Below are 23,839 nucleotides of genomic sequence, written 5' to 3'. Positions count from 1 at the left end.
AACTTGTAGGAAAGATTGGATGTATGTGTATTTTTTGTATGACTTGGTCTCCGGTTTGAGCAATGGAAACCATTATTTGTGAGCCCCTCTACTGCCTCCTAAGAACTGGGGAAAAGTAGTTCATTTGTCAGCTACTAAATTGATTTAATTTCTCACATTGTCATGAAGCGTTTGCTTTGCACTACATAATAGATATTGCTTGAATTTTTAGGTATGATGTGCTGAGTCAGCTTCTCCTCGATGTGATAATGTATTTGGTGAATAAAGCACATGAGCAAGTATAGAAGATAAATCCAATTCTCCATCACATGGATACTTTGGACACAGATGGTGTTGTGATGAAGGATGCAGCTGGCTCAGTGCATACCCCAGAGGAAGCCCCTTTTCAAAGCAAAGGGCACCATTTGCGTGCTCTAACCCCAGAAGAAGCGGGAAAGCTGGACAAAGACTGCAGCACAGTGTCTGATTTCAAACAGATGAAATTGGAGCAAGAGGCTCAGAAAAACTGGGACCTTTTTTACAAGAGAAACAGTGTTAACTTCTTCAAAGACCGGCACTGGACAACACGAGAGTTTGAGGAACTGAAGGCTTGTAGAACGGTGAGATTTTTCAATTTTTTGGCATATGTTATTTGTTAGCCATGGTGCAAGCATGGGGAAATCCTTGAGTTCTGTAGGTCTTTAAAACCACTTGAAGGTGACATTGTGGTCATTAGTGCCCAACCTGGTCACCTGGACACTCCGTTACAAATGCACTTCAAATGTATGTCACGCCTCTTTTGTCAGCTCCTCTTACCAGCTCAAATGAATACGTTTGTATGAACCATTTCATTATGTCTAGTGATAGGAAAGGCCTATAATCATTAACATGAAGAAAGTGAACAATTTACAAAGAAGGAATTGGGTCAAACCCTTTCTAGCAAGTTTTTTCCTCTGGGTCACACCTTTTAGCTTTTCCTTTAAGACCACATTCTTTACATTTTTGGATCAGCCACGAAGAGTATTTCTCTCTCGCCCCGTGCCTTTGGCTTTTAGATGTATTACTCTTCCTTTTAGGGAGTGCTTCCAGAGTGGTGCATGTGGTTCATTGTTTTCAGGAACCATACGAGCAAGCAAAGGCTATTAGTCGAATACAAAATTCCTATTAAAAAAAAGACTTCTCCCGCTAAAAGCAATACACTCTGCCTGCTATCCAAAGGCTTACTTTATCATATGATCTAAATAAATATGTAAATGCATTTGACTATTTCTTGTGTATTATTTATCAAGGAAATCATTGGTGTTTGTGCAAAAGAATGTTACTTACAAAAAACAAATTTTTGTGTTGAGAAATATGACCAAACATATACACTTATTGTGCTTTTATATGCCTATCTAGTGCAGTGCAAGCCACCCATATGCCTAGACTGAACCGAGCACTTTCCCATCCCTTGTCTGTGGGAGGACTCCACATGTGATGGGGATCGTTTGTGACCTGAAGGTGCCAGGGTGAACAAACTGGTGTTGGTTGGAAAGGTAGGAGAAGAAGCGGCAAAGGGCATTGGTAGTGAATCCCATTTGCGACTAGAGGGTGTTATGGTCGACTGTGTCAAAAGCATCTGAGAGATCCAGCAAAGGGGTCTCTTCACCTGAGGTTAAAAGGACATTGTCTACGTTGTACAAGGTGGTGGTCTTTATGCTGCAGCATTGATCTGAAGCTAGGCTGGTAGTCATGCAGGGGTTAGTTAGCAATGTTGTGGTCTTGGAGACGATCATAGTCGGCTTTTTCAATGATCTTGATGATTACTTGTAGGTGAGTGATGCCCAGGTGATTGGTGCAGACATCAGAGTCTAGTGTAGGTTTCTGTAAGAGTGGGAGGATCTGGCCTGTATTGAGAGCTTCTGTGAGAGTGTCTTGTGTGAGGGATGCATTGACAACGGTAAATAGGCATAAGACAGCATATCCCGAGAGAGCTTTGATGAAGGATGATGGTAAGACATCATCTTCATAAGAAGTGGCTTTGAAGGACATAAGAATGTCAGTCACATCTGGGAGACAGAAGGCTTCAGTAATAAACATTGCAGAATTCTACGGGAGGAGGTGGGTGTGAGATATGAAGCAGACCTGGTATGGAAGTGCTTTTGCATCTCAGATATTTTTCGCTGCAGAAGAGGTTGATGGCATTGCACCTTTCTGTTGAGGGAGGAATAAGTTAATCTTACAGGAGGTAGATGCATTGTTTGATTATCTTGAACAGTGTTCTGGTTCTGTTGGTGGCTTCTTTGATGGTGCAGTACTTTACTTTGGCTGATGTGATGAGCTATCTGCGTGTTGCACAGAGGAGCTTCAGTATCAAGAGGTCATTCATACATACGTACATACATATAATGTTTTCCAAATAGAGTTACAGGCAGCAAGAACAAACATGCATTGGCAAAGCAACAGAGTCGGGCCATAATGTGATCATGCATGTTAAAAAAAAAAAAAAGACATGCATAAATAATGTTTGGTTGTATTACCACACTAACGCCCGACCTATTGTCTTTTTGGCATTGCTTTGTTTTTATTGAAGCCTGCATGTGTGATAACTCACTGTTTTCCAGAGGTGAATAAAATATTGGGAATGAAAACAGTGGAAGCATCTTTTGGGCTGCTGGTTATTGTTTGTGGGTCCTGAACGAATTTGAATGGTCCCAGTCTGTAAAATCAGGCTATGCATTGCTAATGCAAACCCATAACATAGCAGGCTCTTCCGACCTGCCTGGACCTGGACCTGGAGCTACATCAAGCAGAACATTTGATATCCTCTACAACATGCTCATGCTGCAAAGAGGGCATTTTGATTTAACAACTTTGGGCACAACTTAGATGTGGAGATTGGAATGTCCTTAAGAGGCATAGTAGAGAATTCAACAGTCATGAATGTATGGACCTGGAAGATGAATGCTGTGGTCAGTTTGAACAAGCTGTGCATGTGTAAGAAGAAAAGATGTAGCTTAGGGATATGTTGTGGTGGAAAGGTTATCCTCAGGAGGACAGTTGCTTGCAAAGAGTATCAATCAGTATGTAAATATTTTTCTCACTATGGCTTTTTTGTGTTAGTTTAGGTGTCTTGAGCAAATAAGAAGAGATCAATTAATCAATAGAACAAACATTGACAATATTCATTAATAATATTTTAAGTGTTAAGCAGTCACTCTTTGTAAAGGCTATATAGACTGTAAAAAAAAAAAGAATGAAAAACACATCTAGGTACGTGAAAGAACTAAATCAGAATCATTGTAAAAGTATGGGGATATCGGCATGATTCAGATTGAAAAGGATTCCTGGCTTCCTTTGTTTGTCTCTGTTCGAAATGGGATCTCTAGTTGGCAGTCGGTTTGCACCCTGTCCAAGTAGGGACCCTCACTCTAGTCAGGATAAGGAAGATACCCGCTCAGATAACCCCTGCTCACCCCCTTGGTAGCTTGACACGAGCAGTCAGGCTTATCTCAGAAGCAATGTGTAAAGCATTTGCACATAACACACAGTAATAAGTGAAAACACTACAAAAGGACACCACACCAGTTTTAGAAAAATAGCCAATATTTATCTATATAAAACAAGACCAAACACGATACAAAATCCAACATACAGTAATAAAAATATGAATGCTGCAAGATGTACTTAACAATACAGTTCCTTGAAGTCGATAACTCCACCTGGGGCTATCACAGCGTCGTGAACAACAAAACCAAAAGTTCAGGCTGGCTTCGGCGTTGCGGGCCAGCTGCTGTGTCGGGAAGATCCACAAACAGTACCTTGGATTCACAGGGCGTTGTGATCCTCGTGGTGAGCTCCAGAGAGCGGCGTCGCTGGCGTCAGTTCTGGAGTCGGTGCAGGAGTCGTCGGGCCCTTGAAGTCACGCAGTGGTGCTAAGCGGGACGATGCGACATGCGGTGCCCACAGGTCACGGTGCAGACAGCGGCTCAGTGACGGCATCCAGCGGTGTCGGTGAGACCAGGGCTGCGGTGGAAGCGGGGCGGTGCAATGTGCGGTGTCCACAGGTCACGGTGCAGGCAGCGTTGTCATCGTTGCAGAAGCGCTGTCGTCTGTAGGCCCAAGCCAGCAGTGCGGGACGGGACGGTGCTTCGTAACCCTCATGAGCGGGGTCCACAGGCCACGGTCCAGGCAAGGATGCCTGGTGACGACACTGGAGCTGATAGTGCTGGCATCGGTGGACCGGGGCTGCGGCGCGGGATGGGACGGTGCTTCGTGCTCCTCACGAGCGGTGTCCACAGGCCATGGTGCTGGCGACGGTGTCAGCAGGAGCGACATCGTCGGGATGCCCAGGTTGCGGTGGAAGCAGGTGACACTGGAGCGCGGGACCGACAGGTCGCGGTGCGGGCCGCGGCTCGGTGAAGTCGTCCGATGACGGCGTCGGTGAGACCAGGGTCGCGGTGCGAAGCGGGGCAATGTGACTCCAGCGGCATTGTTGGTGGCGTCGCTGTGGTTTCTACTCTTGGACAGCACAAAACACACATTTCCCAGTGCTGCAGGTCGAGAAACTGAAGTCTTTGGTGTCCTTGAGACTTCCAAAAGGAGGCAAGCTCTACTCCAAGCCCTTATAGAATTTTCTCAAGCAGGACACACAGCAAAGTTCACCCTTTGCACTCTTTTCAGGCAGAAGCAGCAACTGCAGGCCAGTCCAGCCAAGCAACACCGCAAAGAGACAGTACTCGCTCTTCAGCTCTTCTCCTGGGCAGAGGTTCCTCTTGATTCCCGAAGGATTCTAAAAGTCTGGGGTTTTGGGTCTGCTTCTTATACCCAGTTCTGCCTTTGAAGTTTGCAAACTTCAAAGCAAAGTCTCAAGTGTTTGCAAGATCCTTCCTTGTCCAGGCCAAGCCCCAGACACTCACCAGGGGGTCAGAGACATTGTGTGAGGGCAGGCACAGTCCTTTCAGGTGTGAGTGACCAGTCCTCCTCTCCCCTCCAGCACAGATGGCTAATCAAGATATGCAGGCTACACCCCAGCCCCCTTTGTGTCACTGTCTAGAGGAGAGGTGTGAACAGCCCAACTGTCAAACTGACCCAGACAGGGAATCCACAAACAGGCAGAGTCACAGAATGGATTAAGCAAGAAAATTCCTACTTTCTAAAAGTGGCATTTTCAAACGCACAATCTTAAAATCAACTTTACTAAGAGATGTATTTTTAAATTGTGAGCTCACAGACCCCAAACTCCACATGTCCACCCAATCCCAAAGGGAATCTACACTTTAATCAGATTTAAAGGTAGCCCCCATGTTAACCTATGAGAGGGACAGGCCTTGCAACAGTGAAAAACGAGTTTAGCAATATTTCACTGTCAGGACATATAAAACACATTAATATATGTCCTACCTTAACCATACACTGCACCCTGCCCTTGGGGCTACCTGGGGCCTACCTTAGGGGTGCCTTACATGTAAGAAAAGGGAAGGTTTGGGCCTGGCAAGTGGGTACACTTGCCAAGTCGAAGTTACAGTCAAAACTGTACACACAGACAATGCAGTGACAGATCTGAGACATGATTACAGAGCTACTTATGTGGGTGGCACAACCAGTGCTGCAGGCCCACTAGTAGCATTTGATTTACAGGCCCTGGGCTCCTCTAGTGCACTTTACTAGGGACTTACCAGTAAATCAAATATGTCAATCATGGATAAATCAGTCAACAGTACAATTTCTATAGGGAGCAGTTGCACTTTAGCACTGATTAGCAGTGGTAAAGTGCGCAGAGACAATAAACCAGCAAAAACAGACCTGAAAAAATAGGAGGAAGAAGGCAAAAGTTTTGGGGATAACCCTGCAAAAAGGGCCATTTCCAACAGTCTCCATCCTAGTAACATTTTATATTTTTTTTTTGTACTGCATAAACTCTACTATGAGCTATACATCTCTCAAACATGAGATCTGCCTCAAAGAAGCCCACAAATGGATGTTGCACACCACATTAATCTTCTGGATTAAACACAGTCTTGCTTACCACCAATCCTCTTCAAAGAATTGTGGCACCTGGGCGAAAGCTGCACTTTCTATAGGTTTGCCCAGGAATGTGTGTGTGTGTGTGTGTGTGTGTACGTACGCATATGTATGTATGTGTGTGTGTGTATGTGTGTGTATATATATATATATATATACACACCCACACACACCTTTTTAAGTGTTCTGGGAAACTCCTGTTGTTCAGGAGTTGTTGAGTGTTCTTACTGGTATGGACGCAGAATTTGATAGTGGAATGTTTTTGAAGATTTGGGATGGACAAGTGTTAGATAAGGGTTAAAGTTGCAGCCTGCTTGCTTACTTGCTTTGACAAGTTCCCGAAATTTAGTTGATTATGGATGTAGATATTGGATATAGAGACTATGCTTACCTTTCCCTCGAGGGTTTTGTAGAAAATGGGTTGCAGCAGTTTTTTTTTTTTTTTTTTTTTTTTTTTTTGTTTAAATAAGAATCAAACATATTTGTGTTAGTTGTGTAATGATTTGTCAGTTTGTTACAAAGTTCTTGAGAAAAAGGGGGTATGTAGCTTCTGTGCATTTTAGCTTGTGGAATTGTATATAGGGTCTTCCATCCATTCCTCTCAGCCATTCTCCTTTAGGGGCAGTTTTGTCAGATCTCCAGTATTTTGTGGTGTCTCAGCATTAGTGTTTTGAAGATCACTGCTCTAGTACATGACGTATTTGTAGATATAGGTTGAATTGCGTTTTGTGAAGCTCAGCTTCCTCATGTAAGGTAGGGAAGGATTTCATGTGACCCACCTCCCCCACACACCCTCCAGCTTGGAGAAGCCTATGCCACTCCATACCCCTAATCCAACAATGTTAGAGGAGTATGCCTGCCACTTTCTATACGGTGTAACTTCCTTTACATTGTGTGAGTCTCTCTGGCCAGTAGAGGGCTGTCTGCCAACACTGCCCTGGTCATTAACAGGAAGTTCTTTGAGATTGAGTCTCCGTAAAGAATACCCAGGATATACAGGTCTATCAGCAGGTCCTGCTTGAGACAGAAATGATGGGTCCTCTTTGTCCCCCAACAGCCACTCATTCAAGATAACCATCTGGAGCGTGTGTACATCTGCCATTTCATACACCAATTGTGTTCATATGCCTGATACAGTCTGGGGTTGTTTACCACCGTAAGTATCTGCGTAGTTCTGTAGGAGATAGAGAATTTTAGGAAGAGTGGTTATTTTGAATAATGAGACTTAACCTTGGATAACGTGAGGTAGTTTGCTCCTAGCTTGGACTTCTTTCATCCTAATCTCCAGCAGGAGACATACATTGGGTTCCCAGCAGTATGTTAAAGCTAAGGTTATGTGAGTGCCCGGGTGTTTGATGCTATCTACCTGGGCATGCAGTTTGCTCTGCTTGCAGACAGCTGTCTGACCACCTCTGATCATAATATTAAATTATAATAGATTTACCTCAGTTTACTTGTTTTAATTAATGTGTGTCTCATCCATGAATTATTGCCAGAAAAAAGTATATCATCTGCATATAGTGGAATGTGATCGTTGATCCTCTCCACTCCCATTGGAATCTCTGTGCCAGTGATTCTCAGCAGTTGAATTTGCAAGCATCTCCATGGCCAGAGTGAAAAATAATTGGGGGAGGGCATGTTTTCAAAATCTAGTATTAGCACACTTGGTCCTGTGAACGCTTGTGCACTTACCTGCACCATTTGAACATGTCTGATGCAGTGCCTGGTATCCTGCCCCAGCTTGAAACCATTTTGGTGTTGGGGCTCTAATTAGGTTTTCAACCTTATTAACCCTACCAAGGACTTTGAATTTAGTATTCAGGAAATAAAATTGTGGTCATTTCCAGGTCTTCTGGTAAAGAACTCACCTTGGTTCCCTGCTGGAGCATATTTAGAAGGTGGATTGTCAAAAGTGTGTGAGTGGGAATTCACTTGGCCATGTAGTCTTCCTGGGTTGTATGTCATTTATGACCTTTGCAATCTTTTATACACTTAGCAGGAGGTCCAACACCTTGCAGTCTTCTGCTTCTGTAGTCTTCATAGGAAGAACGGTAATTAGAGGCGAGGCATACTCTGTTCTTGGCACCAGACAAGCTCTGTAGAATGAGTGGCAGTATGCTGCAAATGCCGAGAACACATCTGCAGCACCAGGCCCTCGTTGCCCAGATAAGCACCAGATTTTTTATACTAACTTGAATGCCTGCACCCTGTGTGTGAGCCAATACAGAAGCTTGACTACCATGTTGCCAGATTTGTACATGCGTCTCTGGGTTTCCAAGCATGTCACTGTGGCAGAGTGTAAGGCCATCTGTTTCAGAGACCTTTTCTCTGTCTCAAGTTTTCGAACAGGGTAATATTCTCACAGACTGGTAACATCTGTTCAATGTTAAGTATGCACGTCTCCACCGCAGTTATGTCTGATTCCCTCTCCTTATCTTAGTTCTGTCAATATGAGATAGTTTTGCCTTGAAATACAGCTTTGAGAGCTTCCCATCCCATATGAGCTGATGTGATAGAACCTCCATTCAATAAGGAAGTGTCAATTTGTGCATGTATTTTGACTAACCTCTTTATCAGTTAACCATCAGGTAGCATGTTGCCACATTACCACTATTTTTCTTCCTTGCAACCCTTAGGGACAGCTCCGCCAGGGAGTGATCAGACACACCTCTTGGTATTATACATGTCTCCTGGATGCATGACAACTTTGTGGCCTGGAGAAAGAAGTAGTCAATTCTGGAGATGGGCCAGATACAGAGTAAAATGTATATACTCTATTGCAAGTTCCATGGTTGTTTGTTGGAACCACACATGCCTTTACAACGCTGTCTGAACCACAAGTGTTTCTTTACAATTCATTCCTTTACCACGCAAGTCGTTTTACAACTTGCCTTAGGGAAAGTGCTGGACTTTGGAACAGTATAATTTACTATTCAAACTCCAGTCTGGCAACACTAGGGACAGTGTTGGACTTCAAGCCCAACATCAGTCCAAAAAAATGCTTTCCTTAAGTCGTTAATAGCACTTGCATTGTAAAGGAATTAGTTTTAAAGGCGCACTTGTGTTTCGGACTGCAATGATGAGGCACAGTGTGGTTTGAACTGCGTTATAAAGGGTATTTCCCAAGTTCCATGTGTGCTATACATCACAAAGTCCCAAAGAGTTTGCCCAGTCCTCAAAAACCCTGTTCCTAGTGGTTTTATGCCCCATGAGTGTCTAAGTGTCTGTCCATGGTTACAATAAAGTCACCCCACAAGTACTGTTAATTCCTGGAGAAGATGCAGATGGGGCATAAACACTTATGAATGACTAGTGACCGCCCTCTTTTCTACTCACCAGTGAAATATACCAACCCATAGACCTCTCTGAACTCTGCTATCAGGGGAATGGACCATCGGACTAGGGTCACTGCACCCTGCAATACTTGGACAAAACCAGAGTGGTATATGCTGTCCTACCACTAGTGCTCTAGGAAGACACTCTCGGTGCCTCCAAGACGAGTTTCCTGTTATTATTAAGCCCATTCACCAGGGGCGGCTCATCCATAAGGGCGGAGGAGTGTCCCCCCCCCCCCCCCCCCCACACACCTTTTCCCACCAGCAGCAACAGCTGTAAAACTTTTACCAAATAACAATAGTAAACTTTATTTATTATCGTTGTTTGGTAAAAGGGCGGGCCACAGATGTGACGTGCACTCTGGGCTGGAGAGAGCCTGCACAGGCTCCCAGTCTGCCTGGGAGCGCCTTGCCTGGGTGCTCCCAGCCAATCCTGACTCTTCTTAAGATGTAAGAGACTAAGGATAAACAATCATAATACAAGTACATAGGGTCTACAAAATGTTTTGATGCAGGAAGGAGATTGTCTAGAAAGGGGAAGTGGCATTTGTATCATGCATATTAAAGGTTTACATAAGGTTGTGCTTTTATTGAGAAGGACACACCAGCATGCCAACGGGCAGGTATGCATTGGTGAGAAGATTACATAACAGAGCACCAGTTTGTATTAGTAGATTGCACATGCATAACACAGATGCATAGTCATGGTTGCAAGGAACCACAACTAGGCAATGAATTATAGGTTTGCGTGTTAGCCTATATTGCTATTGCTGGTTGTGATATGTGTCAAATGATAGAGTTGCATGAAATGGTTGTAGGTCCAAAATGGCGACCTAAACAGGTAATTTCTATGTATTCAGTGGTTTTCAATATACAGACAAAGGTCTACGTGCTTTTATTTTGCAATGCTAGTAAGAATTGCACAACCACAATAAAGCAGGTTTATTTGGGTTCTAATTTAGTGACACAATTCACAAGTACAGATATTTGTATTTGGAATCTCTACAATATGGCACCCTTGTATTTGGTAACTCTGGTACTTATGGACCTCATATGAGATCTCATAATGAGATGGTGGTTGTATTGTCCCAATATGGTGGCCAAAGGAAGTTGCTGGTAGCAAATGTTGAGATTTATTAAGGAAACATTGCCACATTAGGGCCTTTTTACCCAGTGGTGCTGGACGTAATTTACACAGGAATGCCAATAGACTTCACTTCCTGTTGCAGCTGATGTATCTCGAAAAATAAACACACACTGCCACTGGGTGGGATGTGAGTAAAGGAAGTGAGTGGTGATAACCCCTCAAGGTAACACCCAGTTTTTGTATTGCACCTATCTTGGGTACACTAAGGGTGGCTCTGGGTAACACAAGATTTGAGATTTATGGGGGTCTGTTCGGATAAGGGGCCTTTAAATTGAGCCAAAATATAGGGGAATGTCAGACACAACAAAAAGCCCGTAATAGGCTGCATAGGTGGTCTAGGGCTTTCATCCAAGCATGCCCCTTAACTTTATAGTCAGATCAGTGGGAAAACACCTTATTGTTCAGCAATAATCCATTACATTAATGTGACCACAGTATAATCAGCAAAACTAAGTTAGGGTTTTGAGGGATTTTATACTTCAGTTACATATCCTTGCACTTAAAATATCCATAATCATTGCCACAGCCATATTCTTGCAACTTTTTTCTGAAGGAAGGAGGAAGCAACTCTACAGGTCTCGTACATCCTCTTATTTTCAGAACCTCACATAAAATTTGTGACCTATTATTGTGGTGTGATAGATGACGAAAGAAATGTCTTTGCAATGTTTTCTGTTCATTGAGGCTGTTCATCTTGATTCTGTAATAGTTTGAACCATCTTTATAGGTGTCCAATGAAGGCTTAATTTATGCTGAATTTCAGAAAATCTGTAGAACATAAATTTACATACAATGGCTATTCTAAACATTTGTGTGGATTTAACCCTCCTGTGCCTCTGTTGGATATCCCATATCTACAATGTACTGTCCCGAGGACATTGCACTTGAAGGATGTTGCAAGGTTCTAAATATAAAAACAAGTGTGCCCACTTACCATTCGGAACTAGTGTATTCACTGTATACCGCAGGCTCTGCTGGTGGCACTGATACAATTGGGCCATAACTTTAATTGTAAGAGATTGGCCCACAAAGTGTGGTATATCCAGGGGTCTTACTTTGGATGTAAAGCCCATTCCCAGCACCTGTGTTCCCCCTGTTGTAACATTGGCTTTGGCGCTCATTGGAACTGAAAATGGTATGCATCTTTAATGCACTGATCACCCCATTAACTAGACCTTCGAACCTGAGATCTAGCTGACAGTGGATTTAGGAATCCCAGTTCTGTTTTGGGTGAGGGAGGGGGGGTGGATTTGGGATTTTTTTGTAGTTTCTCATTCCTGGGCTGGGACCCTCCGAGCCTTCCTGTTGCACCTGGCCTTTTTTTGCAGGGTCATCCCCAGTCTTTTTGCCTCATTCCTTCTAATTTTTCTGACCAGTATTTGTTGGCTTTAGGACTCTGGGCTCTTTACCACTGCTAAAACAGTGCTAAAGTACATATGCTCTCTGTAAATTGTACTGTTGATTGGTTTATCCATGATTGGCATATTTGATTTACTGGTAAGTCCCTAGTAAAGTGCACTAGAGGTTTCCCAGGCCTGTAAGTCAATTGCTACTAGTGGGCCCGCAGCACTGATTGTGCCACCCACATTAGTCGCACTGTAAACATGGCTCAGACCTGCCACTGCATTGTCTGTGTGTGCGGTTTTAAACTTCCAATTCAACTTGGCAAGTGTACCCACTTGCCAGGCCTAAACCTTCTCTTTTACTACATGCCAGGCACCGCTAAGGTAGGCCCTAGGTAGCCCCAGGGGCAGGGTGAAATATATGTTTAAGGTAGGACATATACTAGTGTGTTTTATATGTCCCAAAAGTGAAATACTGCCAAATTCGGTTTTCACTGTGCAAGGCCTATCTCTCTCATAGGTTAACATGGGGGCTGCCTTTAAATATCCTTAAATCACAAATGCCCTATGAGAGCAGATAAAAATGTGGAGTTTAGGGTCTCTGAACTCACAATTTAGCAAGACATCTTTTAGTGAAGTTAGTTTTTAAATTGTCTGTTAGAAAATGAAACTTTTAGTAAATAGGTATTTTCTTGCTTAAACTGTTCTGTCTGTCCGTCCTGTTTGTGGCTTGTCTGCCTGGGTCAGTTTGACAATTGGGCTGTTTAGCACCTCTCTAGACAAAGACACAAAGGGGGGAGCGGGGTAGCCTGCATATCCCAATGAGCCATATGAGCTAGAGGGGAGGGGGGAGTGGTCATTCACACCTGAAAGGACTGTACCTGCCCTCACACAATGCAGTCTCCAGCCCCCTGGTGTGTGTCTGTGACATCCTTCCTTGGCCAGGCCAGGCCCCAAACACTTGAGACTTTGCTTTGAAGTTTGCCAACTTCAAAGGTAGAAAGGGGTATAAGAAGAAGACCCAAACCCCAGACTTTTAAAATCTTTCTGGAATCAAGAGGAACCTCTGCACGGAGAAGAGCTGGAGGAGGAGTACTGCCCCTTTTCTGTGTTGCTTTCCTGGACTGGCTTGCAGTTGCTGCTTCTGCCTGAAAAGAGTGCAAAAGGTGAACTTTGATGTGTGTCCTGCTTAAGAAAGTTCTCCAAGGGCTTGGAGTAGAGCTTGCCTCCTGATGGAAGTCTCAGGGACACCAAAGACTTCACATTCCTCGACCTGCAGCACTAGGAACTGTGTGTTTTGTGCTGTACAAGAAGAAAATCCACTGCAAGGCCGCGAACGAAGCCACTGGCCTGCACCGTGACCTGCTGACGCCGCACGGAGTCGCATTGCCCCACTTCGCACCGCGACCCTGGTCTCACCGACGCTGTCTTTGGATGACTTCACCGAGCCGCTGCTCGCGCCGCGATCTGTAGGGCCTGCACTCCGGCATTGCCTGCTCACACTGCAGCCTGGGCATCCCTGACGACGACGCACCTGCTGACACCGGCGCTGCTGCCTGTACCGTGGCCTGTGGACACAGTTTGTGAGGTACACAAAGCACCGGCCCGGACTGCAGCCCCGGTCCACCGACGCCAGCATCATCGACTCCCTTGTCATCACCAGGCATCCTGCTGCACTGTGGCCTGTGGACACCACTCGTGAGGGTCACGAAGCACCGTCCCGTCCCACACTGCTGGTTTGGGCCTGCCGCCACTGCTTGCACCATGACCTGTGGACACTGCACGTTGCACCGCACCGCTTCACACCGCAGACACAGTCTCACCAACGCCGATGGACGCTGTCACCCAGCCGATGCCTGCCCGTGACATGTGGGCACCACACGTCGCCTCATCCTGCTTCGCACCGCAGCCCTGATGCCATCAACATCAGCGCACCTGACTTAGTCCGGAGTTCGATCCGCAAGGCATGTGACTTCAAGGGCCCGACGACTTCTGCACCGACTCTGGAACCGACACCGCGACGTCAGCGAGGCCACTCTCTGGAGCGAGGATCACTACGCCCTACAAATCCAAGGTACTGTTTGCGGGTCTTCCCGACATTGTAGCTGGCCCTCGATGCTCCGGCCGCCCTGAACTGTTGTTTTGTTGCTCACGACAACGTGATAGCCCCAAGTGGAGCTATTGACTTCAAAGAACTGTATTTTTGAGTAACTCTTGCAGAATTCATATTTTTATTACGGTATGTTGGATTTTTATCGTATTTGGTCTTGTTTTAAAGCGATAAATATTGGCTATTTTTCTAAAACTGGTGTGGTGTCCTTTTGTAGTGTTTTCACTGTGTCAGTGTGTGTTATGTGAAAATGCTTTACACATTGCTTCTGAGATAACCCTGACAGCTCTTCCCAAGCTACCAAGGGGGTGAGCAGGGGTTATCTGAGCGCGTATCTCCCTTATCCTGACTAGAGTGAAGGACCCTACTTGGACAGGGTGCAAACCTGCCAACTAGAGACCCCATTTCTAACACTTCCCTCATGCTCGGGGTCAGTGCCTGGATACCGTCACGGGTGACAAGTTTTGCACTCTGCAAATCCACATTCCATTCCATTGCATCACATTGAGAAACTAGGACAAACATATCATAGCACTCTTGATTCATTTGTAGCATTCTGTTTAGTACCTTTCAGTAGATGAGAAGTATTGGTCATAATAAAGAACTCTGAGCCAAAGTCTCCAGGGTTGTCAAGCTAGTAGAATTGTCCAGTCTGTAGGATGATATTGCTCATAGATCCCACTGTGCCCCCATGTTTTCCACATCACAAAACGAGTTGTCCAAAAATCAACCCTAAGGCCTGACATGCATTTTCAGGGGCAGTTCTCAGCTCCTGAAATCCCTGGCTATTCATAAATTGGTGGGGTGGAGAGTTTAGGATTGGATGAGCAAGCTTGAGGGGAAGAGTTGAACACTCAAGCCCACTTGTAAAAGCCACAGATCTTAATTCTAGATGATGGAATTGCCTGACTTGTTGGACTGTAGAGCACAAACAACTGGAAGTCGTGGGCCTGTTTTCTGTACAAAGCTGGTGAGCAGCCAAGGACTTATAAACACTTTTCATAGACCTATTACTCAAAATGTGGTGTAGATTAGGTAGCAATCTAGACACCTGTTAAAACTACCGCCTGCCATAACCTTCATCAGGACTTAGAAGTTTCCATTCCAGTTGGCATATTTTGCACGATATTTTGGATTAATTTGTTGTTTTCCTTTATTTCATTGTGAAGTTTTAAGATAATTTAAATTTAAGTCCATGTGCCAGCAGGGACATTGTCACACTATGCACAGAGTTTCTATTGTAAGCTTTGAAAACGGGATGAATGTGGATCACTGTTTTTATTATGGAATTCACAAGCTTTGATCTGAGTATTGTCTTCTGTTTTCCTCCTGCAGTTTAATGGTCAGAAGTTGACCATTCTTGAAGCCGGCTGTGGAGTTGGCAATTGCCTCTTTCCTCTTTTGGAAGAAGATCTGAAAAGTTTTGCTTACGCCTGTGATTTCTCTCCTAGAGCGGTTGAATTTGTAAAGGTGAGTGTGGTTTAATATAGGACATGAGTTCTGAAATCTTTCGAAGTGCGCAGGTACAACAGAAACAATTTACGTAGTACACCAATGTTAACAACAGACCGCAGCATGAGGGGAAGCCCATGTCCACATTGGATTTAATGTGAAATAGCAGGCAGAACAGAAAGCAAAATAATTAAAGACAATTGTAATTTGAAAAGACCAGAGATCCTACTACAAGAGGGTCATTTGGAGCAGAATGCTAAAATACATATAAAGTTTAGGGTAGTTTATTTCAGCCTTTCTATTAATGTAAGACTTTGGAGCCTAAGTACATGACAGAAACCTGTGACTTTCAACAAACCCTTATCTAATGAGCAGGTAGCAGGATCTTCTCCCAGAGAAAGTGCAAGACTTCCTTGAGGAGTAGATATTCTTAAAAAATATGCTGAACTCATTATTTTCCTGAAATCCTGCTTCAGGTTGTCAGGTTTGAAAGTGAGGTTACACCTTGCAGAAATGTGAAAATGTACAACCGTGAATAACAAGGCTTCTGCACCCACTCGAACAATGACATTTATTAGGCATAGTGAAAGCTACTGGATGCTTCGAACCAATACTAAATGGCCTCTCTATTTGATTATAAAATATTGCTTTTTCATTTGTGTAAAACAAAACTACTATAATACATATGATTATAGTAGATAAGAACACACGATTATGTTTTCACACCAGCTTTCTGTTTCACTTTACAGGGAGTGCAGAATTATTAGGCAAATGAGTATTTTGACCACATCATCCTCTTTATGCATGTTGTCTTACTCCAAGCTGTATAGGCTCGAAAGCCTACTACCAATTAAGCATATTAGGTGATGTGCATCTCTGTAATGAGAAGGGGTGTGGTCTAATTACATCAACACCCTATATCAGGTGTGCATAATTATTAGGCAACTTCCTTTCCTTTGGCAAAATGGGTCAAAAGAAGGACTTGACAGGCTCAGAAAAGCCAAAAATAGTGAGATATCTTGCAGAGGGATGCAGCACTCTTAAAATTGCAAAGCTTCTGAAGCGTGATCATCGAACAATCAAGCGTTTCATTCAAAATAGTCAACAGGGTCGCAAGAAGCGTGTGGAAAAACCAAGGCGCAAAATAACTGCCCATGAACTGAGAAAAGTCAAGCGTGCAGCTGTCACGATGCCACTTGCCACCAGTTTGGCCATATTTCAGAGCTGCAACATCACTGGAGTGCCCAAAAGCACAAGGTGTGCAATACTCAGAGACATGGCCAAGGTAAGAAAGGCTGAAAGACGACCACCACTGAACAAGACACACAAGCTGAAACGTCAAGACTGGGCCAAGAAATATCTCAAGACTGATTTTTCTAAGGTTTTATGGACTGATGAAATGAGAGTGAGTCTTGATGGGCCAGATGGATGGGCCCGTGGCTGGATTGGTAAAGGGCAGAGAGCTCCAGTCCGACTCAGACGCCAGCAAGGTGGAGGTGGAGTACTGGTTTGGGCTGGTATCATCAAAGATGAGCTTGTGGGGCCTTTTCGGGTTGAAGATGGAGTCAAGCTCAACTCCCAGTCCTACTGCCAGTTCCTGGAAGACACCTTCTTCAAGCAGTGGTACAGGAAGAAGTCTGCATCCTTCAAGAAAAACATGATTTTCATGCAGGACAATGCTCCATCACACGCGTCCAAGTACTCCACAGCGTGGCTGGCAAGAAAGGGTATAAAAGAAGGAAATCTAATGACATGGCCTCCTTGTTCACCTGATCTGAACCCCATTGAGAACCTGTGGTCCATCATCAAATGTGAGATTTACAAGGAGGGAAAACAGTACACCTCTCTGAACAGTGTCTGGGAGGCTGTGGTTGCTGCTGCACGCAATGTTGATGGTGAACAGATCAAAACACTGACAGAATCCATGGATGGCAGGCTTTTGAGTGTCCTTGCAAAGAAAGGTGGCTATATTGGTCACCGATTTGTTTTTGTTTTGTTTTTGAATGTCAGAAATGTATATTTGTGAATGTTGAGATGTTATATTGGTTTCACTGGTAATAATAAATAATTGAAATGGGTATATATTTTTTTTTGTTAAGTTGCCTTATAATTATGCACAGTGATAGTCACCTGCACACACAGATATCCCCCTAACATAGCTAAAACTAAAAACAAACTAAAAACTACTTCCAAAAATATTCAGCTTTGATATTAATGAGTTTTTTGGGTTCATTGAGAACATGGTTGTTGTTCAATAATAAAATTAATCCTCAAAAATACAACTTGCCTAATAATTCTGCACTCCCTGTATGGTTATGTTTGTAACTGTGGATCACTTATTTGAATTTGTTCAGTGTGTTATTTGTCCATTGATGCATATGCTAACATGTTCCCAGAGTTTTCTGCGATTTGTTTTAAAAGTGGTGCTTGGTGCTGTTGGGGCCTAGCTAAATCAACCCAGTGTTCAATCTCCTTCTTAACAGCACTAGCCACAAACTGCTTGAAATATCCTGCACCAACACTCTGCCTATAGCCCAAGGATGCTATCCATTGCATGTTATTTGTGAAAACCTTGTTCCCTTCTTCAGCTTCCACCATTTCCATGGCCGAGGAACGTGCTCCAACTGGCCTGATTCTTTATATCCCAACCATCTCTTTTGCTTTATTAATTACCTTTTTGAAATCTGATGGCCCGGCTTCTCACGCTTTCTGCTCCTATACTTAAATGGTATGAAGCTTTAAGCATATTCTTTTGTTACTTTTTTGCTGCTTAACGTTGCTGCTAATATAGCCAATAAAAAGCATGTTTTCTAAAGTCCAATAATTAATAGGTTATATTCTCAGTTATTTACAGGGCACATTGTATACCAACAATTGGTGTTATGCCACGTAGGATGGAGTGTACTGAGTCTAGACAGTGTCTTGTTTGTAAAACAAGGTTTTAACTGCTTTACAATAAAGAGAATGATCAGAAATATTGAAAATATGCAAATGGAGGGAAAACAATATGACGCAGATTGAGATCCAAACATATGACCACCCAAGAGTGCGTAACTAGTGTTGAATTCGTATCAATAAATTAGATCTGGTACGAAAATTCCTAAGTGGGCAACACTCCAGAAATTAATTCATAAGGAAAGGGGGTGTAGAACTGAAAGTAGGTGCAGGCCTAGAATTAATAAACTTGTTTTCAAAACAATAATACATGAAAAACAACATAAAACTAAGTAAAATGTATGTTATATTTTTGCTCTAATTTGCTTACAACTGATAAGTTTCAGTAATTCCATGGAAATAAATAAATGAGCTGTACCCTCTTATTAACTAGCTAGAAAATTTCGAATGGAGTAACAGCTACACAGCTTTCAGCAGTCCAAGATCACTGAATCGCCACAAAATATCCTCACTCACTAATTAATGCCCCTCCATTTTGCCTCTCCATTTATTGGGCTCAGTACTCACAACTCTATGAGATTCATTTTGAATTATTATAGCTCCAGACCCGCATGCATTTTGCAACCTTATAACATACATTGATTTATGTACAATCTAATAATGTTTCCTACTTGGCACACTCAAAAGGCGCAACAACTGGTTCATGAAAACCTATATACATTACATTAAGATAATTCCTTGCCAGCCTCCGACACCTCTTGAAACACTTCATATAGTGGTACATTTTTAGTTCATTTTCTTTTAAACCAAGCACAACGAAATGATATGCTTTTTTTGTGTTTGTTTTGTAAATCTTTTTATTTAACATCACGTGGTATACAATACATATAAACAACGGAAATTTGACATGATAGTTAGTGAACGGGTGTGACGTTGTACAGAATCGTTCCAGGACCTTTTGCCCACGGATCCCCTCTATCGCGCTTCTACCTTTTCTCCTCCCACCAAGAGTGAAAAGACTAGTCTCTACCTCCCTAACGGCCACTCCGCCTTTTCTGGCACCCTCCTCCTGCTCACGTGCCCTGAGCTGCAGTCCTTTGTCCCCATATCTTGTCCCATTTTGTTGGGCACCCCCTGCTTTTGTAGACCACTCGCTCAGAGCCACAGCATCAGTCCATATCTGCCACCCAGTCCTCCCCCCTCGGTCGATGGGGTGCACCCCATAACCTGGTCACATTCCTCTTAGCCACTCCCGCTGCCAACCTCAGCCATACCACTTGGGTTTTTTTCCACACAGTTTCTCCTGGGATTGATAAGAGCAACCACCTAAGGTCCATCGGGACATGGCCTCCCACTATCCGTGACATCTCGTCCACCACTTCCCTACAAAACATCTGTATCTGTGGGCAGGACCATAGTATGTGATAGAATGTTCCCGGCATCTCACACCCTCTCACACAGAGATCTGACTGGGTGCTCCCCATCCGCTGCAGTCGCACCCTGGAGAGATAGGATCTGTGCAGTATCCGAAGCTGCACCAAACTAAAGCGGGTCCGAATTGCAATTTCTCTAGCGCTTTTCAACATGTCAGCCCATTCATCCTCATCCAGAGGACCTACGTCCTCTGCGACGCCACCCGCAGTCGTTAGTTTGGACTGGGGGAGTTGATGGACAGTTTCCTATAAAAATTGAGATTGCCTGGTCCGGCAGCGGTTCTGTAAGGATCCTGTCTTCAAGTAGCGTTGTGTCTTGGATTTGCTCCCCCATATGTATGTGGCTACGCAGCGCATAATGCAGTCACAAGTATCTATATCTTCCGCCTCCTGTAAGGCAAACTCTGTCTGTAGGTCCTCAAAGGATATCATAGCATCGTTCCTCCACACGTCTCCCAGGTGTTCCATCCCACTCCAGGCCCATCTAGAAAACCCCTGTAGCACATTCACTTCCCTCAGGAAGTTGCCAATTCCCCCAGCCCCCCGGTAGTGACTTGCCTCTCTCCATGCTCACACCACAGTTATGGTGTGAGTCGATAGGTCCCGGCCCCTTCAATGGCAGTATAGGACTTTCTCATAGCCCAGGCACCCATCGCTGCCCTGTCGACCCTATAGGCTGGCTCCTTGGGTCCTGTGAAGGCCCATTCATTGATTACCACAGCTGGGTTGCCCAGTAGTACATCCGGGTGCCTTGAATGGCCAGTCCTCACTCATAGACCCCCCTATAAAGCTTTCTGAGCGCTATACGGGAGGTCCCCCCTCACAACAGCGATCTAAGCGCCTGATCGATTTTGTTTTTTTTTTTTGATTTTTTTTTAAAAGCCCGCCTTGGGGATCGCCACGGGGTGTTCTGAAACACATATAGCAGATGGGGCAGTGTCATCATCTTGTACAAGGCTGCCCTACCCATTAGTGTCAATGGTAGTTGTCACCAATGTTCTACATCCCTCTCTAGCCTTTCCACCTGTGGGGTCAAGTTCACTCGGAGTAATTCTTGCGGGTCTCTGGTAGTGTAGATCCCCAAGTATTTGAAGCCATTGGGTGCCCCAGGAATGTCTGCTTGTGGGGGGGGGGGCATCGGAGCTGTCCCCCCCGCCAGGGGGTACAGCAGGGATTTGTCCCAGTTAATGTTATACCTGGAGTAATCTCCGTGACGTATAGTAATATGTAATCTGCGTATAGAGAGATACGCTCCTCCTACCCCTTCCCACCTGGGATTCCCCAAACCAAAGGGTCCTGCCGGATCCAGGCTGCCAGCGGTTCTAGGGCCAATGCATATAGCATAGGGGAGAGCGGGCCTCCCTGCCACGTACCCCTCTGCAGTTCAAAAGTGCGGGAATTCACCCATTTACTATCACCCTCACCAGCTGATTCAGGTAAAGAACCCTAACCCTGGTGCAAAATTTCGGACCCCACTTCAGACTGTCAAATGCTTTCCTGGCGTCTAGGGCCAACAAAGCTGCCTGGGTGCCCCCTAGTGACTGTGTTGTGTGGAGCACTCCGTACAGCCGACGGATGTTAAGCTGGGTGCTTCTCCGGGGCATAAAACCCGATTGATCGGGATGTACAATGAAGGTGATCACCGTTTGTAGCCAGCACCTTGGCCAGTACCTTTGACTCCACGTTCAGTAGGACGATAGGCCTATATGACGTGCATTATGTTGTCGGCTTCCCTTCCTTAGGAATGACCGCTATAGTTGCTGTCCTCTGATCTTCCGGCAGTTGCTGCGCATTTAGTGCCTCGTGATACATTTTCGTTAGATGTGAGGCCACCCTGCTTTTCAGCCCCTTGTAGAGCTCCACTGAGAGCCCGTTTGGGCCTGCTGCCTTTCCCGCCTGTAGGGCTCCAATTGCCTGCCTATCTCCTCAGCCATCAGCTCTCCCTCCAGTGACTTCCTTTCTACCTCTGTGAAGGACGCCAGGGCCACGTCTTTGAGCAAATCATCACAGTCGTCATCTGTCATACGGGTCTTTGTGGAGTATAGCTTCTCATAGTAGCAGGCGAAAACCCCAGATATTTCTGGGCTCGACCGTTTGGACCCACCCGATTCGTCTACTATCTAACATACCTCTTTTTGTTTCTGGTCTCTGTGGTCTAGCCACACTAGCAGTATGCTTGCCTTATCCCCAATATCGTATAACCTTCTGTGTGTCACCTGGGCATATTTCCTGGCCTCGTCCTCTGCCAGCTCACACAATTCAGTTTGCCTCTCTATTAAATGCCGGCAGAGCTCTCCTGATCTGTTACCAGGCAGCTGGGCCTGTAGCGCTCCTACTTCCCTCTCCAGAGCTTCGATTCGTAACTTGTTCTCCTTTTTTTTAAACGCCTTATCAGCGATTGGGCCTGTCCGCGAATGACCGCCTTAAATGCCTCCCATAACACTCAAACACTCATCTGGATGACACCAACCCCACATTTTCTTTAAAGTAGAGGTCCTTCCCTTCCCGTAGCTGTCCCCAATTTCCAGGTTCCTCAAGTACCATGGATCTATTCTGGGTTTGGTGGCATAGTGACGTTTCTGTCCCTTTAATGTTATCACTACCAACGAGTGGTCAGAGATTCCTCACGCCCCATGCCTGGCCTCCCCAAAGTGACCTATGTGTCGGCTATGGGTGTATATGTGATCTATCTTGGAAAAACTGCCATGTGGGGCAGAGTAGTATGTGTATGCCCTCTCCTGTGTGTAGCGTCCTTCAGATGTCCACCAGTCCCACCACTTCTACAAACGATTTCAGTAGTCGTCTGCCTCTGTGTCTATCACCGCATTCATGTCCCCCCTGCCTCCCTCCCATGATGAGGATCCCAGCTGGCAGCTCCAGCATCTGAGTTCTAATTTACGGCAACGTCACCCTGTGCAGGCGCGGTGGGATGTACACTGAGCATATGTTTAGTGTGAGCCCCTCACATTGTCCCATGATTGCGGTAAATCGGCCAATGGGATCTGCCCAGGAGCATACTAGTGTGAATGGAAGTGTCCTCCTAAGCAGGATGCCCACCCCCCTGGCATCTGACGAGTATCCCACGTGAACCACCAGAGTGTATCCAAATCTGTTTAGAGCCTTGTAGTTGTTCCCTCTAAGGTGGGTCTCCTGCAACAAGACTATGTCTGGAGCCATACACCTGAGGTGTTGTAGAACTATTGTACTCTTAATTTTACTCCCCAGCCCATTAACATTCTATGACAAGATGCTAAGTCCAATATACGAACCACTGGCCATTGTATGTAGTTGGGTTGGTTGCTATATCATGCTCTCCCCAGTCATTGGCTCTCTGCCTCTGTGGTTGGGTGCCCTCTGGGAGCCCCTTCTCCCCGAACTCAGCTTTTGTATGCACACTTCGAACATTTAAACTTGTAGGCTGCCACTGTTGAACTTCCCTCTCCCCAACAAACTTCCCCTCCCTCCCTCCCTGCTGCCCTGCCCCATGGGACCCCAACACCCCGCTTCACAACTTGGGAGAGTGCCTGTCGCCCCAAACCCTTCAAACCAATTAGTGGGTTTGGTCTGCAGACCATTGCAGACGGCCAGCCATAAGCCCCCGGCTCCTATTTGACCCTGTTCATTAATTGCTGTATAAACAGACAGACGACAGGGTTCAATACTTGGTTTCGTCCTGAGGTTCTGGGCAGATGCCCCGCCCCCCGCATCAGGCTCAACTCAACTCAACTCAACTCTCCTCCTGTTGCTTGGCTCAAGTCCAGACTCCCCTGGTCTGATGCACCCTCTGGGCTAGGCATGGATCGGTACCCCAGTCCTTCTTGTGCATTTGGACTGCCCTGGTGTTCTGTATTGGACTGGACGGGACATGTCTGGGCGTGTCTCGGAGTCCCTCTCTCTCTCTCTCGATCTCACTCGCCACTCACGGGCCACAGGGCCGCCCGATCTGTCTTGCGCCAGCCCTCCAGCCAGTCCATGTTTCCTCCAGAGACTGGAAGAACAAGGATCTGCCATCTTGCACTATCTTTAGTTTGGCCAGGAAGATCATCATGTATTTGATGTCCTTGGCCCGCAGGGCCAATTTGACCTCCTCGAAATGGCATCTCTGCCTCTGGACATGAAGGGTGAAGTCCAGAAAGAAACGG

General features: G+C 45.2%; 1 protein-coding gene across 4 annotated transcripts in view; it reads left to right on the top strand.

Annotated features, from left to right (window-relative positions):
* The window catches only part of METTL6 (methyltransferase 6, tRNA N3-cytidine), a 56,030-nt gene that overhangs the window by 7,704 nt on the left and 24,487 nt on the right, over positions 1–23,839 (top strand). For all 4 annotated transcript variants that reach the window (XM_069211933.1, XM_069211936.1, XM_069211934.1 and 1 more), the window contains 2 exons: positions 212–599; positions 15,253–15,387. In XM_069211933.1, coding sequence (XP_069068034.1) covers positions 309–599; positions 15,253–15,387 — 426 coding nt within the window. In that variant the 5' untranslated portion in view covers positions 212–308. The remainder of the gene's footprint in view (positions 1–211; positions 600–15,252; positions 15,388–23,839) is intronic.

Source organism: Pleurodeles waltl, chromosome 10, assembly GCF_031143425.1.
Source record: "Pleurodeles waltl isolate 20211129_DDA chromosome 10, aPleWal1.hap1.20221129, whole genome shotgun sequence".
Taxonomy (NCBI): domain Eukaryota; kingdom Metazoa; phylum Chordata; class Amphibia; order Caudata; family Salamandridae; genus Pleurodeles; species Pleurodeles waltl.
Note: the sequence above shows the minus strand (reverse complement) of the source record. Positions and strands in the feature narration are given on the sequence as shown.